This window comes from Electrona antarctica (assembly GCF_951216825.1).
Source record: "Electrona antarctica genome assembly, chromosome: 12".
Taxonomy (NCBI): domain Eukaryota; kingdom Metazoa; phylum Chordata; class Actinopteri; order Myctophiformes; family Myctophidae; genus Electrona; species Electrona antarctica.
Window position 1 is genome coordinate 26,395,909 of NC_136793.1, and position 14,626 is coordinate 26,410,534.

The 14,626-nt window shown below is 43.4% G+C and overlaps 1 protein-coding gene across 2 annotated transcripts in view; it reads right to left on the reverse strand.

Moving 5' to 3' along the window:
• Positions 1-14,626, reverse strand: part of dock8 (dedicator of cytokinesis 8) — a 78,875-nt gene that overhangs the window by 47,638 nt on the left and 16,611 nt on the right. For both annotated transcript variants that reach the window (XM_079517121.1, XM_079517120.1), the window contains exons 3-8: positions 10,438-10,613; positions 7,997-8,068; positions 6,794-6,902; positions 3,006-3,215; positions 2,367-2,452; positions 466-532 (exon numbers count right to left, since the gene is read on the reverse strand). In XM_079517121.1, coding sequence (XP_079373247.1) covers positions 466-532; positions 2,367-2,452; positions 3,006-3,215; positions 6,794-6,902; positions 7,997-8,068; positions 10,438-10,613 — 720 coding nt within the window. The remainder of the gene's footprint in view (positions 1-465; positions 533-2,366; positions 2,453-3,005; positions 3,216-6,793; positions 6,903-7,996; positions 8,069-10,437; positions 10,614-14,626) is intronic.

A 14,626-nucleotide genomic window follows, 5' to 3' on the forward strand; every position in this document is an offset into this window, starting at 1 on the left:
CAACCAGGAACTGTGCTGAATAGCAGACAAGGCCAGAGGCTAAAAGCCCATCTCATTTGAGAGATTCCCGAGCACTTAAGCACAAACTAAATCCTTCCAACCTATTCACCCCCCCAACGCCCCCCAAAAAGAAAACAACCTCTACAGCTGTGCAAATCCATAGCAAACATAGCAAAAATACTGTGGTCCAAAGATTTTGTCTGGGAAAGCAGTGTACACTGCTACCACAACATTAGTGGGTACGGTACTGAAAAGCACACAGAGCTTCCAGATGTCCTGCTGAGACCTAAGCCCTGTACATGATTACACTGATCCCAGTCACTGCCACAACAGAATGCCAAGCAACTAAGACAATAAAACCGCACAGATCTGTGGCATTACATTAATCTTAGATGTTTTATATTATATCGCAGGGACCTGCAGTCACGTACCAGCTGTGCCCTCAACAGCGACGTGGTTTCTTACCTTCTTCTTCTCCTTCAGATCATACAAGGCCAGGGTAGCAAAAAGAGGCTCGATGTCAATCTCAAACCTATGAAAAGCAAAGAGGAAGAGTCAATTTAGAGACTTATTCTAACGATTGGATGAACAAATAGAGTAGATAATGTTGTTTTCATATTATAATGCTCATTGAAACTATTCTATTGTATTCTGTTATATCTCTGCAGTGCAGAGTAATGTGGCGTTGAGAGGCAATGTGTGCACAAAATGATGAAATGAGTCAACTTAAGGTTAGGATAGCAGGCCGCCAAACCACCAAAGCAGAGAAATGGACTCAACTCAAATATTTGGCAGGTTTATGGAGCGGAGGAGGAATGAGGGAGAAGAAGATTGAAAGGGAGAGTAAATGGGAGTGTGTGTGTGTGTGTACGTGCATGTGTGTGTGTGTGTGTGTGTGTGTGTGTGTGTGTACGTGTGTGTGTGTGTGTGTGTGTGTGTGTGTGTGTGTGTGCGTGTGTGTGTGCACACTAGTGCATGTGTGTGTGTGTGTGTGTGTGTGTGTGTGTGTGTGCGTGTGTGTGTGCACACTAGTGCATGTGTGTGTGTGTGTGTGTGTGTGTGTGTGTGTGTGTGTGTGTGTGCACACTAGTGCATGTGTGTGCGTATGAGAGGGTGTCAGGCTGTGTCTATGTGTTGTGTGATCTCTGAGGACACAGATACCGCCAGTGTTCTGATTATGACAAAGATTGTCAACTTCACCTACAATGTTGAGAAATGTGGAAAAACTTGTTTCCTTCACTGACAGGCCTTCATCAACCACATTTACTTGGTGATCTGTTTCCTGTTCAGCTCCACACGTGTTTGAGGGGACTGGAGTGATGACGAGACGCTATTAACCTTAAGCTTGTGACACAGCCTCACTCACTTGGTGATCAATCATTACAAGCAACAGCTGTAAATGTGTGTGCGACTGTGCGTGTGTTAGGAAGAGAGCACAAACGAGGGAAAGGGGAACAGGGGAGGAAAAGGGATACTTGATGTACACACATATGCACACGCACTTACACACAGTACAGGAACAGAGGCAGCCTTGCCCACAGAAAGTGAAGGTCTACTCTAGACTCTAGAGTAGTGGTTCTCAACCTTTTTAGCCTGCGACCCACCACCCTGACAGTAACTTAGGAGTTGAGGCTCCACAGATAAATATTGTGAAAATAGCAGTGAACTTGTAGATTTTCTTTTTTTTTGCCTCTTAGCCTACTCATATTATTTGGCAATTTGGCCTATCTGTTTCACCAGTTTTTATAGTATAGTTTGTTGATTACTTTTGATGCTGTAATCGTATTTTTAAACCACTCCTATATACAGCTATGTGTGTCCCTGGCTGGGTCTGTCTGTCTGAATTGATTTTCTTTTCTTTTTTGTTATTGTCACTTCACTGTCATCTGGGGACCCCTCAATATCATGTGGGTCCCGACCCACAGGTCGAGAACCACTGGTCTAGAGAAGACCCAACAACCGCTGCAGAGAAAGATGTCCCATCAAGCCCCACTCCTCCACCCTCCCACCCAGATCTATGCTTCTAGAGAAGACCCAACAACCGCTGCAGAGAAAGATGTCCCATCAAGCCACACTCCTCCACCCTCCCACCCAGATCTATGCTTCTGAATTGCTTCATGCCAGCGGCAGCGTGTTACTCTACAGTCAGTCTAAGTCATGGTTAGTTGTAGCGTACAACAAGAATGCACTGTGTGCTAAGTGCTGGGTAAAAGGTCACATTCTCATGAAAGAAGACAGTAGTGCGCATGTTGGTCATGCCTCTATAATGCAACTCTCTGTTGATTCCCCCGTCATAAGTTGTGAGATCAGATTGCAGCTGTATAATTTATACAGTTATTGCCCCTGTCCTCCTCATATTGACATACTTGATAGCCTGACAGCGGACGAGGATGCGGTCACCCATATGTTCCTTCGGGCGTTCGGGGATGGGGCGGATCTCCACTGCATCATCCTGCACACAACAAGAACACTTATAATTAAAAATGTACAGATTCATATCCACATTCACGTGTGATGTCTGTGCTGTATCTGCATGTAGGTTTTCTTCTATATACTGTATGTGTGATTGTGTGTATTGCCTAATTATACGCTCTTGTACGACAGAGTACCGGCGGAAATAGCCGATATACAAGCTCTAAATGAATCAGTCCTGCTGGTCCTGCCTTAATTATCTTTGGTCTCAGTCATTGTTTCCCAGACATACGGTCCCAGGACTCACAACTAAATATCCCTTTTTTGTTTACCTTTCCTACTAAATACATTTCCCAACATTTCTTCAAAAGATTACAAAAATAAATAAAAAGTCTGAAACTTTCAAACAAATGTCAAATTGTTTGAAAATGATTTATAGCACTTACAACATAATAATAATAATCAGCTATTTTCACATTTTAAAACACATCGGACTCAAGTGATTCATTCATATTGAATTTTTCTATGTTTTTTCCCAGGGAGACTCTCTCTTGGGTCTCGTCCGGAAAAAGTATGGGAAGCCGTGGTCTCACCTCATCAGCTGGCGGGTAGAGAGCAAACAGCTCGGGGTGCCTGTTGCCCTGCCGGCCTTCATGGTTGAAGCAATCCAGCTCTTCGTGGCTACTGAAACACAACAGCCCCTCCACTCTGGGGTCGGGGGTCAAACACCGAAGGTCAAAGTCCGAGGAGGTCAGCGTGCGGCCGCATTCGTCACTCAACACCACCAGTGACGGAGATTTCACCTGAGGCACAGGCACAGAGAGGGTAAAAGAAAAGAAGAGAAAAATAAGTCGATGCATGTGAATGGGAAATGAGAGATGGAAGGTAAAGCAGAGAGGAGAGACCAATGAATGCCACGGGAAGCATTATTTAGAGAGGTTGGATGAAAGTGGGGTCTGTGAGTATTATGCTGCATTAAGGTCTAAATATACAATTATGTTTGTCATGCAAGTGTTGTTTGTGCCATGAATACGTTCAACAGAACGTGAATATTACGTGGCCATAAACCTGCATGAATGAGGGGTCAACTACATGAATAGTTTGATCTGAAACCCCAGGGGAGACCACGCGCTTCCACCCCAGTGAGGCTTCACTGTTCACTCTGGGAAAGGAAGCTGCAAGGGCACCAACACGTGATGGTCTCCAGGCTACAGCCAAAACAAACCCCAGTGGAGTGGAGGAGACCCATAAAAGACATTATGTGACAATTGAGTTGCCCGCCCCCATCACCTCTGTCACTCTCAGATTGGCACTGGTTCTCAACATCTGCAGGGTCCACCAGGGGTCCAAATAGACCTTTACGGGTGTGTACACTGTTAGACATGCATCTCTGCATTCTTTGTACCTTTACTTTGTCTTCTCTATGCTAGCACGGCTGAGGGTGTTAGTGTTATATTGTATGATCCTTATAATTTACAGTATATATTATATGTGTGCGCGTGTGTGTATATATATATATATATATATATATATATATATATATATATATATATATAGATATGTGCACACTCCAGGGAACAGAGGCGGACAACTTACTGCTTCAACTTATTTATTAGCACGACGCGTTTCGCCGTGAGCTTCGTCAGGTGCTATATATATATAAATATAAATATATATATATATTCCACCTTACTGATGGTGTTGTTTTGACTGTGTTGTACACTGTCAGAGTTACAGACCTGTCAAGGTCCACCTGGACCCTGGTGGTCGACGGATCCGACATTGAGAACCAGTGATGTAGATCACGGGATGCCTGCGGCTGCAATAAGGGCCTTAAGTCTGGCTGCTTAATTAACCAGACTTGGCAAGGGCAGTGCTGGGACTGAAGGCTGGTGGTATTGTGAAGGCTGGGGTGGCTTGGCTAGCAAGAACTGGGGGTGAGACTGCCTGGGCTGGTTGGGACCGTCTGGTGCTGGGGCCAGGGATTTTGTTTAGGATTAGACAAAGGGGCTCGAGAGAGGGTTGGGAGAGAGGATGGGAATTTGGCTTGAAATTATGTCAGTGAAAGACCACGACAGGAAATCTGTAATGACACCGGCGGCCTAAGAGACTGGGTGGGACATAGAGCAAATGCTATTCTGCAGAACTATAGAATAGAATCGCACATCGCAGCAAAAAGGTTAAAAAATAAATAAATGGTCTATAATCCAATAGTAATCATTGCTATGGAGTGTTTGTTCATTAACAGGGGTCTATCCAGCTCTTTAGTAAACAGAAAATAATGTTCAGGTGAGAACCCAGCAAAGATCATTTATCAGCTTGTGTTCCAGTTTCAATTTTGTCTGGTCATTTATTTGTTTAATCAATTCAAAGTTTACTTGTTTATCCTGTAAGATTTCTCTAAAATGAATGAAATTGGTAACCTCAGCTGGAGAGATGTCTAGACCCCTGTTACTGAAGTAGGTCGGGAGTGGCTTATTGTCGGTATCAGCCGGTAACACACGTGGAATATAGAGCCATTTAAATCTTATTATAAAAGAAGAAAAATCCCAGGACCTTTAAGATGGTGGTAGAGGGCAAAATGAAGGCTTATTTGTGTGCAAGGCACAGTGCCAGTGTGCCAGAGTAAACAGTGCCAGCATGGGCGATTGGGCGAGTGACAGGAATGACAAAACATTGCTGTGTTCACTGTTACAAGTCCCCCGAAACCCAACTACACACCCCACTTTCAATGTCTTCTATGCACCTCGTCCCCCTCACTCTCCCACTGTCACCCAAACTGTAATCCGTATGGACTGCCATACACTACTGACGTAAAAGGCTTCACTTGTCCAATATAGAAGTACAACAACAAGAAGGAAATTAAGTTTCCTTAGGAGAGGACACACTATGTGTAACGTATAATTAATACTGAAGCTATATCCACTGAAATGCCACACACATGGCATCACGGTTGATTTTTTTCCTCTGTCGATACCCGTCCTGGGTTACACATCAGAGCTTCCTGGTATCATATTTTCTTTTGTTTCGTCTATTCCATAATAGGAACCCTACATCTGATACAGTATGTGCATGGCACACTGTATACTGGACACCAGTTCTGGCTTTACAATTTACAATTGTCTTGGCTTTCTAAGAATGATGAGAATGCTACTTGATGTGTGAGATAGGGGGTGCATACTTAGTTTAGACTAGTCATTGGTTAGACATAAGGTTGGTGAGGGGTGCGTTAAGACGACCGGATTAAGGTTGCTGAGGGGTGCGTTAAAACGACCGGATTAAGGTTGGTGAGGGGTGCGTTAAGGTTAGATTTAGAGACATGTAATAGGGCTTTTATTCAGTGAAACACAATTTATATGACAATGTGTACTCATCCATTCATCATAAAAACTTTATACAGAGAAGTCTAAATCAGGGGTTCTCAACGTTTTTGGCCGGGGACCCCCGGAAATGCTTTGGCAATGTCTCGGGACCCCCGCCCCGCCCCCTCCCGACTCCCGAAATTGACTGCTACAATAACCTTAAACCATTTTGGGCGGGAACCCCTTTTGGTGTTTTAAGCATTGTTATAATTTAGCTATTGAAAAATAGCAGATCTACAAGCTCATAGCGCGCCACCGAGTGGCGCGCTATGAGCTTGTAGGTCTGCTATTTTTGAAAAATCGTGAAAATATATATATATATATTTTTTTTTAATAATTTGGGGACCCCCTAAATTAATTTGGCGACCCCCCGAGGGGTCGCGACCCACGGGTTGAGAACCCCTGGTCTAAATGATGTGTGTGTAGTGTTATATGATTGACCTTGTGTTAAAGCGCAAATAACATGCATTTTAAAACTGCTTTTAATATTTAATATCATATTGTCTATGTCCCTCAAAGTTATTTCTAATGGTTTGAGCCTAAATCACCACTCTGATATAACCAGTCCTTGTCATTTCTTTCTGGACTTTGAAAGCAGTTTTAGCTGCAGTACCACAATGTCCTGAGGTGGTGGGGGTGCTGATATACAGATTATTTAATATTTGAGTCATTAGAATACTGATGCTAGATAAAACCAGGCTTGTTTCCATTCCATGCCAGCTTGGAAAATCAACAATGGTGGACATTGTAAACAAGGTGGAAATGCAAATTTGGAACTGAAGACTGAAGAAGAGGAGGAATTATACAAAGTAGGGTGACATTGATGACACCACGATGAGGACAAAATCAGTTGAGCTGTTCCTGAGAGCAATTTCCATTAAAGCACCTATATGATATGAAAGCCTGATTGTTCAAAATTGGTTATTTGTGGAGATAGAAAACACATATGGGAGCCCCAAAAACACAAAAGAAATGGAAAAAGTTTAATTTTATGTTATAGGTCCTTTAATGTTTCTTACCGGGGTCTCTTGTTTCTCTGGCTCAATGTCCGACTCAAATGTCTGTTTTTGAAGGAGCTTGTGTAGGCCTGCTCTCTCTGAATATGCACTCCATCCATCTCCCTGGCACCTTTACACATGCACGCACGCACACACACACATACAAAAGCACACCAGACACAGCAAATGTGGTCACTAGCTCACTACTGCTGATACTAGATAACAGATTTGAATTCCCTAGCCTCACAATACAAAGACCAACCGTGTGTGTGTGTGTGTGTGTGTGGTGTGTGTGTGTGTGTGTGTGTGTGTGTGTGTGTGTGTGTGTGTGTGTGTGTGTGTGTGCGTGCTACGTGATAAGTGAAATAGGCGATCCCAATGTGTACACCTTTATCAGGTCCTCTCAGACCTCTGATGCGTTTCCTGTTCTACAGCTACCTGCAGTAGTCTGGACTTTATCTCAGGGCTGTTTACACAAAGAACATTTCAAGCCAAACAATCTCATTGGTCTCTAGACTCTAGTCTAATAGATGCTCCGCTCATGCTTTGTGAAACATGTGAGACCACACACCAAGACAATGCATTTGAAAAATGGTTGTGGTTGCTAAGTTAACATGTGATAATTAAGAAGCTAATGAAGCATTGAAGCATTCATCTTGGTAAATTGTCCAATTTATTATTCTAATTTGAAACAATTTAGAGCATCTCACAATGAATAGAGCTGACCTAATACAATCACCAACCAGGTTTCCTTCATCATTATTTTCATCATTACTCTGCAAATTTGCACCCTCCTGGCCGGGGGTATTTGGTTCTCTCAAGGTAAATACGATTTTTGCATTGGCTTTTGGAATATTTACAAAATGTAAGTATGTGTTTTATAATTCTTTGGGCTTAAATGCAATCACCAGAAGTAATAAGCTAACGTTATACATTGAAGAAACAACACCATGATCACATGTCTTGAATATCACCACCAGGAATGTTTGTGTTTGGCGTGATGATGTAAATTGCCTTTGACAACATTTTCACATTTACTTTATGTCGTAGAACAAAACATTAAAAAAACCCAAAGACTGATAGAAAGAGAACCAGGAAGTGCAAAATGCTCATTTCCAGGTTTTGGAACAACAAAAACTCTAAACCTTCTCGAGATGAGCCACGGTCATTGGGGTTCTACTGTAATTTTTGGGTGTTTGAGGGTGCTGTGTGAAGACTATTTACCTTCTGGAGACCACTAGCCATGGCTGGGTGTAACTCTGGACACAGTCTCTCACATGTGGGTCCAACTCCACCCTGTCAAGGCAGCAGCGAGAATGAGCAGGATAAAGAGGATATTTCTCACCATCATGTGTACACACACACACACACACACACACACACACACACACACACACACACACACACACACACACACACACACACACACACACACACACACACACACACACACACACACACACACACACACACACACACACACACACACACACACACACACACACACACACACACACACACCTTATATTTACAACACCACATGCTTGTCCTATCTTTATCTGCACTGCCATGGTCAAGGTGTGAGATAAATGAAATTCCCACATAAGCTACGATAGCATACATAGTCGGGATAGTTTTCACAAGCTATGATCACATTACTGTATGTCTTAACCACTTAAACCCTACTCTGTATACTTTGTTGACAGGGGTCCCCAGGGCTCTATACTTTTTTCCCCATATACACCAAAGATGTTCGCCAAAAATAGCTGAACTGCACTATCATGATATGCCTAATATAAGAACGCTGGTTAAATAGCACATCCATTAGACCAACTGTTGGACAATAAATGGTAAATGGTGCATTTATATAGCGCCTTTATCCAAGGCGCTTTACATAGATTGTGCATTACATTCACCCATTCACACACACATTCATACACTGATTGCGGCGGAAGCCATGCAAGGTACCAACCAGCACATCGGGAGCAATTTGGGGTTCAGTGTCTTGCCCAAGGACACTTCGACATGTAGCCAGGAGGAGCCGGGATTCGAACCGCCGACCCATGGATCATTGGACGACCTGCTCTACCTCTTGAGCCACAGTCGACAATAACAGCTTGGGTGGGGTAACTGGGGTTACCTGCTCGATGTGTGCATATTGTCTGTAGTCTGACCTCACAGAAGTGATAAGCAGCATGTTCAATAAGTTGAACGGGCACTGGCTACAGTCGACTACGCAAGTAGGAGTCGGGATTAGGGGTGGAAGTAACAGAAATAAGAGATGTGGGTTCTCAGCTGCTGCATTTTCAAAATATATTATACCGGTACTTGCATATATTACATAGTTGGGCGTCCGAGTAATGCAGGGGTAAAGTTCCTTCACACCACTGTCGAGACTGGTGTGTTTAATTGGGTGTGTTCGTGTGGGTGGAAAATCGTCAGGGGAGGGTGGTCTCTGTCACTGCACTACTCCTACAGGTAGCATGTTCCAATGGCACGCATTGCGCTCTGAAGTGAAAAGTAGTGGCTGGTGACTCCATATATATCGAAGAACAGTGCCCTGTTGTAAATAACAGATTTACAACTCAATACAGTTGTAAATCAACAGTATTGAGTTGTGCTTTCATGTGAAAAATACCCATTCTGCAAACTGTTAATAATACATACATGGGGGGGGACTATACATGGGGGGAAATCAGGAATCTACAAAAATAGCAGATCCAAAAAACAAAACAAAACTAGAACATAGGTTAACCCATTTTGACCTGAGATCAGATTCTAAAAATGTCTTCTACATCCTGACAGTTTTCTGAAAAAGCTATGTTTCTATGTCAGTGGTTCTTCGATTTTTCAAAAATAGCAGACCTACAAGCTCTGAGCTTGTAGATCTGCTATTTTTCAATAGCTAAAGCATAACATAATGCTAACACCAAAAGGGGTTCCCGCTCAAAATGGGAGGACTAACCATCAAAACAAAAACAAAAGTCTGCACACTATGGCTTACACTATGGCTCCCAGTCAAAATCTTTATAATGGTAAATGGTGCATTTATATATCACTTTTATCCAAAGCGCTTTACATAGATTGTGCATATTGACCCATTCACACACACATTCCAACACCGCTGGCGGAGGACACCATGCAAGGCACCATGCACATAGGAGGAAACCATGCAAGGCACCGTGCACATAGGAGAGGAAACCATGCAAGGCACCGTGCACATAGGAGAGGAAACCATGCAAGGCACCGTGCACATAGGAGAGCAGTTAGGGGTTCAGAGTCTTGCTCAAGGACACTTGAGCACACTAACTCTGGGGGAGCTCGGGATCGAACTGGGAAACCTCGCGGTTCCCATGCAGCCACTGCCGCCCATTTATCCTGCAAAGCATGTCCTGATTTGTATTGTGTGGTCACTGGTGAGGTGCATTGATTTTCCAAAAGCACAAGAAAAGAACTGAACCCTACACAGAAACTGCTTTCAACTACTCCAAGTCTAAGACACAAGATGAGTCGTATTCCTGTCACCTTCATACACAGTCCCACAACACTGCCGTGCAGTCAAAATAATACAACTTTTCCCAGGATCTACAAATCCGGGCTGTGGGGTTTGGTATCAACCGGTGGCAGTTAACTGGTGGCACATGTACACGTGGCCTGTGACCTACCCGTCCTCGGGGACAGAGTGTCTGGCAGTGCGACACTCCTTCTCCACCAAGTCCACCTGCAGGTCATCGTCAGGGAAGTCGCCCAGCTCGTGCATCAGGGCCGCGTCTCCGCTCCTCAGCTGGGACATCAGGAAGTCCTCCAGGTCCAGTGGCTCCACCGCTTCATACGACTGAGGCTGAGGAGGGAGGGAGAGAGGGGGGAGGGGTGGGGTTAGAGAGAGAAAGAACGAGGGGGAAGAGTAAGATGGCAAGCGAAGGAGCGAGCGAGAAAATGAGGGATGGAGGGAGAGTGGGGATGGGGGTAGAGAACACAGAAAGTAGGTGAAACGTTCCAGTAATTTATCTCTGCATGGGGGTGATATGGTATTAAACGTTGCTTTTGCAATTTAACGACAATACAGCCATAATACAATATCTTAATGCTGTTAACGTGTTATAAAGAGAATTTTCCCTCGTTTCTATCCAATATGCATTTTCTGGCTGAGATTACAGAAATATGTAGACAGATGTGCAATGAAGCAACCCTGTTGGGCTTTGTTTGAAGAGAAAGAAAAAGAAAGTGAGACACATAATGAAAAAAGCAAAGAGATTAATCACCCTTGAAGGGCTGTGAGGCACTTGAAGAGTTTGTGTAGCCCTAAGTCACACCCAAATAATATTAGGGAGGAGTGTGGAAAAGAAAAGCGCAGGCGAGGAGGAGGAGCAGGGCAAGTGGTGTCAGGAAAACTCTCTAAAACCCCATACCTATCCAGGAACGAGAGGCCAAGGTACACACTGTATAAATAGCAACTGGAACAAACTATCCTGCATCAGAGCTCTTTTTTAGTCTTACTGTAGGCCCATATATAGATCTATGTTGGTGATAATAAACAAGTGCACACACACACACATCACGTTGATGAAAGGATGCAGTATCACACAATGCCCCCTGAATCAGCCTGATTGTCATATCCATCATGTGACAACAATGGGCCAGCCTGCTGCCCACCTTGCAGCCTCACCCAACGCTCTATAGGGAGGAATGAAGCCAAATAAACACTCAGGCTCTTCTGTCATTAGAGAGCATATAATAACAGATGTGAATCGTGTAGTGTTTGATGTTACTGTACACTGTTTGAGGTTGTGACATGAAAGCGGAACCTGCGTCAAACAGGTGTCGTTGGTTTTTGTATGAAAGGTGGCTACAACCTAGTGGGCAAGTCTCCAATATGGTAAAAGTTTACTTGTTTTGGCTAGTAGTATCGTTAAAACTCTGCAAGTATGACCTTACCAAATGAACAATACCGATATGACGCTCTAGTTTTATTCTAAAGACTCTTTATAAACACGCTGGGATGGTACTAGAGGGCACATCCTGCATCAGCAGGTTCTTCTGTGAATGTGGCACACTGTGCCAGCTGTCTCACGTACAAAGAATTTGTGTGGCAGCAAGGTAGCGTACAAAACGGGTGGGTGAGAGACAATACATGTGCACTGTGCACAACAGCAAAAGGGATAGAAAAGTCGCTTTACCTGCAACTGGTAAAAGTTCCTTTAACCTTATAAAGACAGGTAATACAGACATATTGGTAGGCTGAACTTCTTGGACTGGGTGAGTCAAGCACACACACAGTGACATTCCTTTTGTTTCCAGACATGTTTTTGCACATCATTCTAGCCCGAGGGATATTTTTCTCTACTTGGCAGAGAAAAGGAAATTAGAAGTTTGGAACACAAGCGTACTGGTATCAAATGGTTAGTATGTGATGCAAAGATGAAAATTAGAGAAGGGAAAAAAATAAAGGCAGCCAAATGGATAACAGAGTCAACACTGTATAGCAGACCTACTGTACCACAAAGCCCTGTGTGGAGGAGCACAAAGTGCTCATGCATGTCAACACTTCTCCCTTATGCAAACTTTGGACATTCATAATAGCCAAACTTCCATAATGGCCTCTTTCTGGTGCATAGCGTAGTGTGGAGGCCAACAGAAACAAATACTGTATGAATGCAAATATATGCATGCCTTGGACCACAGCATGCTGTGCTATGGTGTCGAGCTATGTGTAGCTAGAAATTAGCTTCTGATCAGCAAGATTGTCTGCCCTATGTTGTCATTGTAAAGGTGATCTGTTTGTAATTTAATCACCAACAGGAACAACATGTTTACGATGACAGATTGTCCAAAAATTAACAAAAAGTTAAATTGTTTAACAACATTTCTCACAGATTACAGTCAAGAGCATTTACAGGTATGTCAATCATTTCTAGAAGTTATTCTGAGCCTATATACTGTAGTGTAGATCACCAGAACAACATGCATAACAAAAACAACAAGATTCACCCACCAGAACAACATAGAAACATCAGATAGTCCACAAATAAAGGAAACTAGTGTAATGTAGAGGCTATCACATACATCCAACATCCAATCCCAAATAACTGCATTATTTGTCCTGAGTCCTGAATAATGACATCCAAATTAGATGCAACTTCTTCTAAATCATCAATAAAAGACTGTGGTCGAAGGAAACTCAGACTTACCCTGCTGAATACCGAAAAGGGTACAGTGAAAAGGAAGTATAAAATGGCGCACTGCGGATATGGGAACCTTTAGTGTGCCTACCAGCGGTTGATGCGTATTGCTAAAACTCAAACAACCCTTTCCAAACAGGCCTTCATTCCTCAAACCTGAACGCTGTCGCAGATCTGAAAACAGTGGATTAGTGTAAGTAATATGTCAAAAAGTGACCCAGTCCAACCAAAGAGAAGGGTGGAGCTGAGTTTGATTGCTTAACCCTGTATGTTTTGAGATCTGTTCAAAGTGTTCAAGCGAAGAATCTTGCAGTTTGGAGTTGAGACGTTGAAACCACAAGACACATGAGGAAGTGACATCATCACAACCTTCCTCCTTTAACTGCTGTTTATAACAGGAACAGGAACAAGAACTAGACACGCAAATGTGCGCACACACACACACACACACACACACACACACACACACACACACACACACACACACACACACACACACACACACACACACACACACACACACACACACACACACACACACACACACACACACACACACACACACACACACACACACACACACACACACACACACACACACACACACACACACACACACCTCTAATCCACCAATTTGTAGGTTAGACCTACAGCAAATGTCACTGATCGCTCTGCAGTCATTTCAGCACTAAAAATAGCACAGGGAATTATGATAATCTGGACAGTTATCCGCACTGCAACTAAAACAAATACTGTACCTCTGCTCCAGCTGTGTCAGATGCCTCAGCTGAATGATGATGTACTGTACCATGGGAAAATAGTATCCTGAAGATTAGAGCATTAAAACCCTCTCTGTCACCCTGAATCCAGACATATTCAAGATTTGCCTATTATAAGCTGCAAGGTAAATAGGCCCCCCCATACAGCACTGAGGCTCTGACCCATTTCCCAGGCAGGTTAGAGATGTTGTCGTCTGTGCCGCAGGCTACAAGGATAAGCAGAGAGCCTTAACCCACATCTAATGACTAATGCAGGGATCACAGGGACAAAATCTAAAGGTCCGTCAGTGACACAAAGAGACTGGTTGGAGAACTGATGTAAAAGCCCAAACCTAGAGAGTGAGAACTATAGATAAATGTCAGGACAGAATGACTACTGTAAACTGTATCATCATTCTGTGAGCCAGAATCCAGGCTGAATACAGGTGCAGGAAAACAACTAATCTCAAATGGCATTAAAGGCCCATTCGTGTTCTAATGTTTAGGGTTCTCTGCTGTCAACACCAGGAACACTATGGCATTGAAAACTACACTGTCAACACCAGGAACACTATGGCATTGAAAACTACGCTAAAATGAAGTTGAAATGAAGACTGGGAGCCATAAAATGTTTCCATCCATTTCTTTGAGAGTCAGTGGAAGAAGAGTAAAATTTAGCGCAAGATCCCTTTGGAGACGTCTTTAGAAGAGACATGACATTCCTTGGCAATCTTGCTCTCATTGAACTGTGGAGGCCTTCACTAGTCTACAGGACTGGACTTGCTATTAAACTGGTGTGCTTTTATGTCTCCCATTCGCACGGTCACACACACACACACACACACACACACACACACACACACACACACACACACACACACACACACACACACACACACACACACACACACACACAC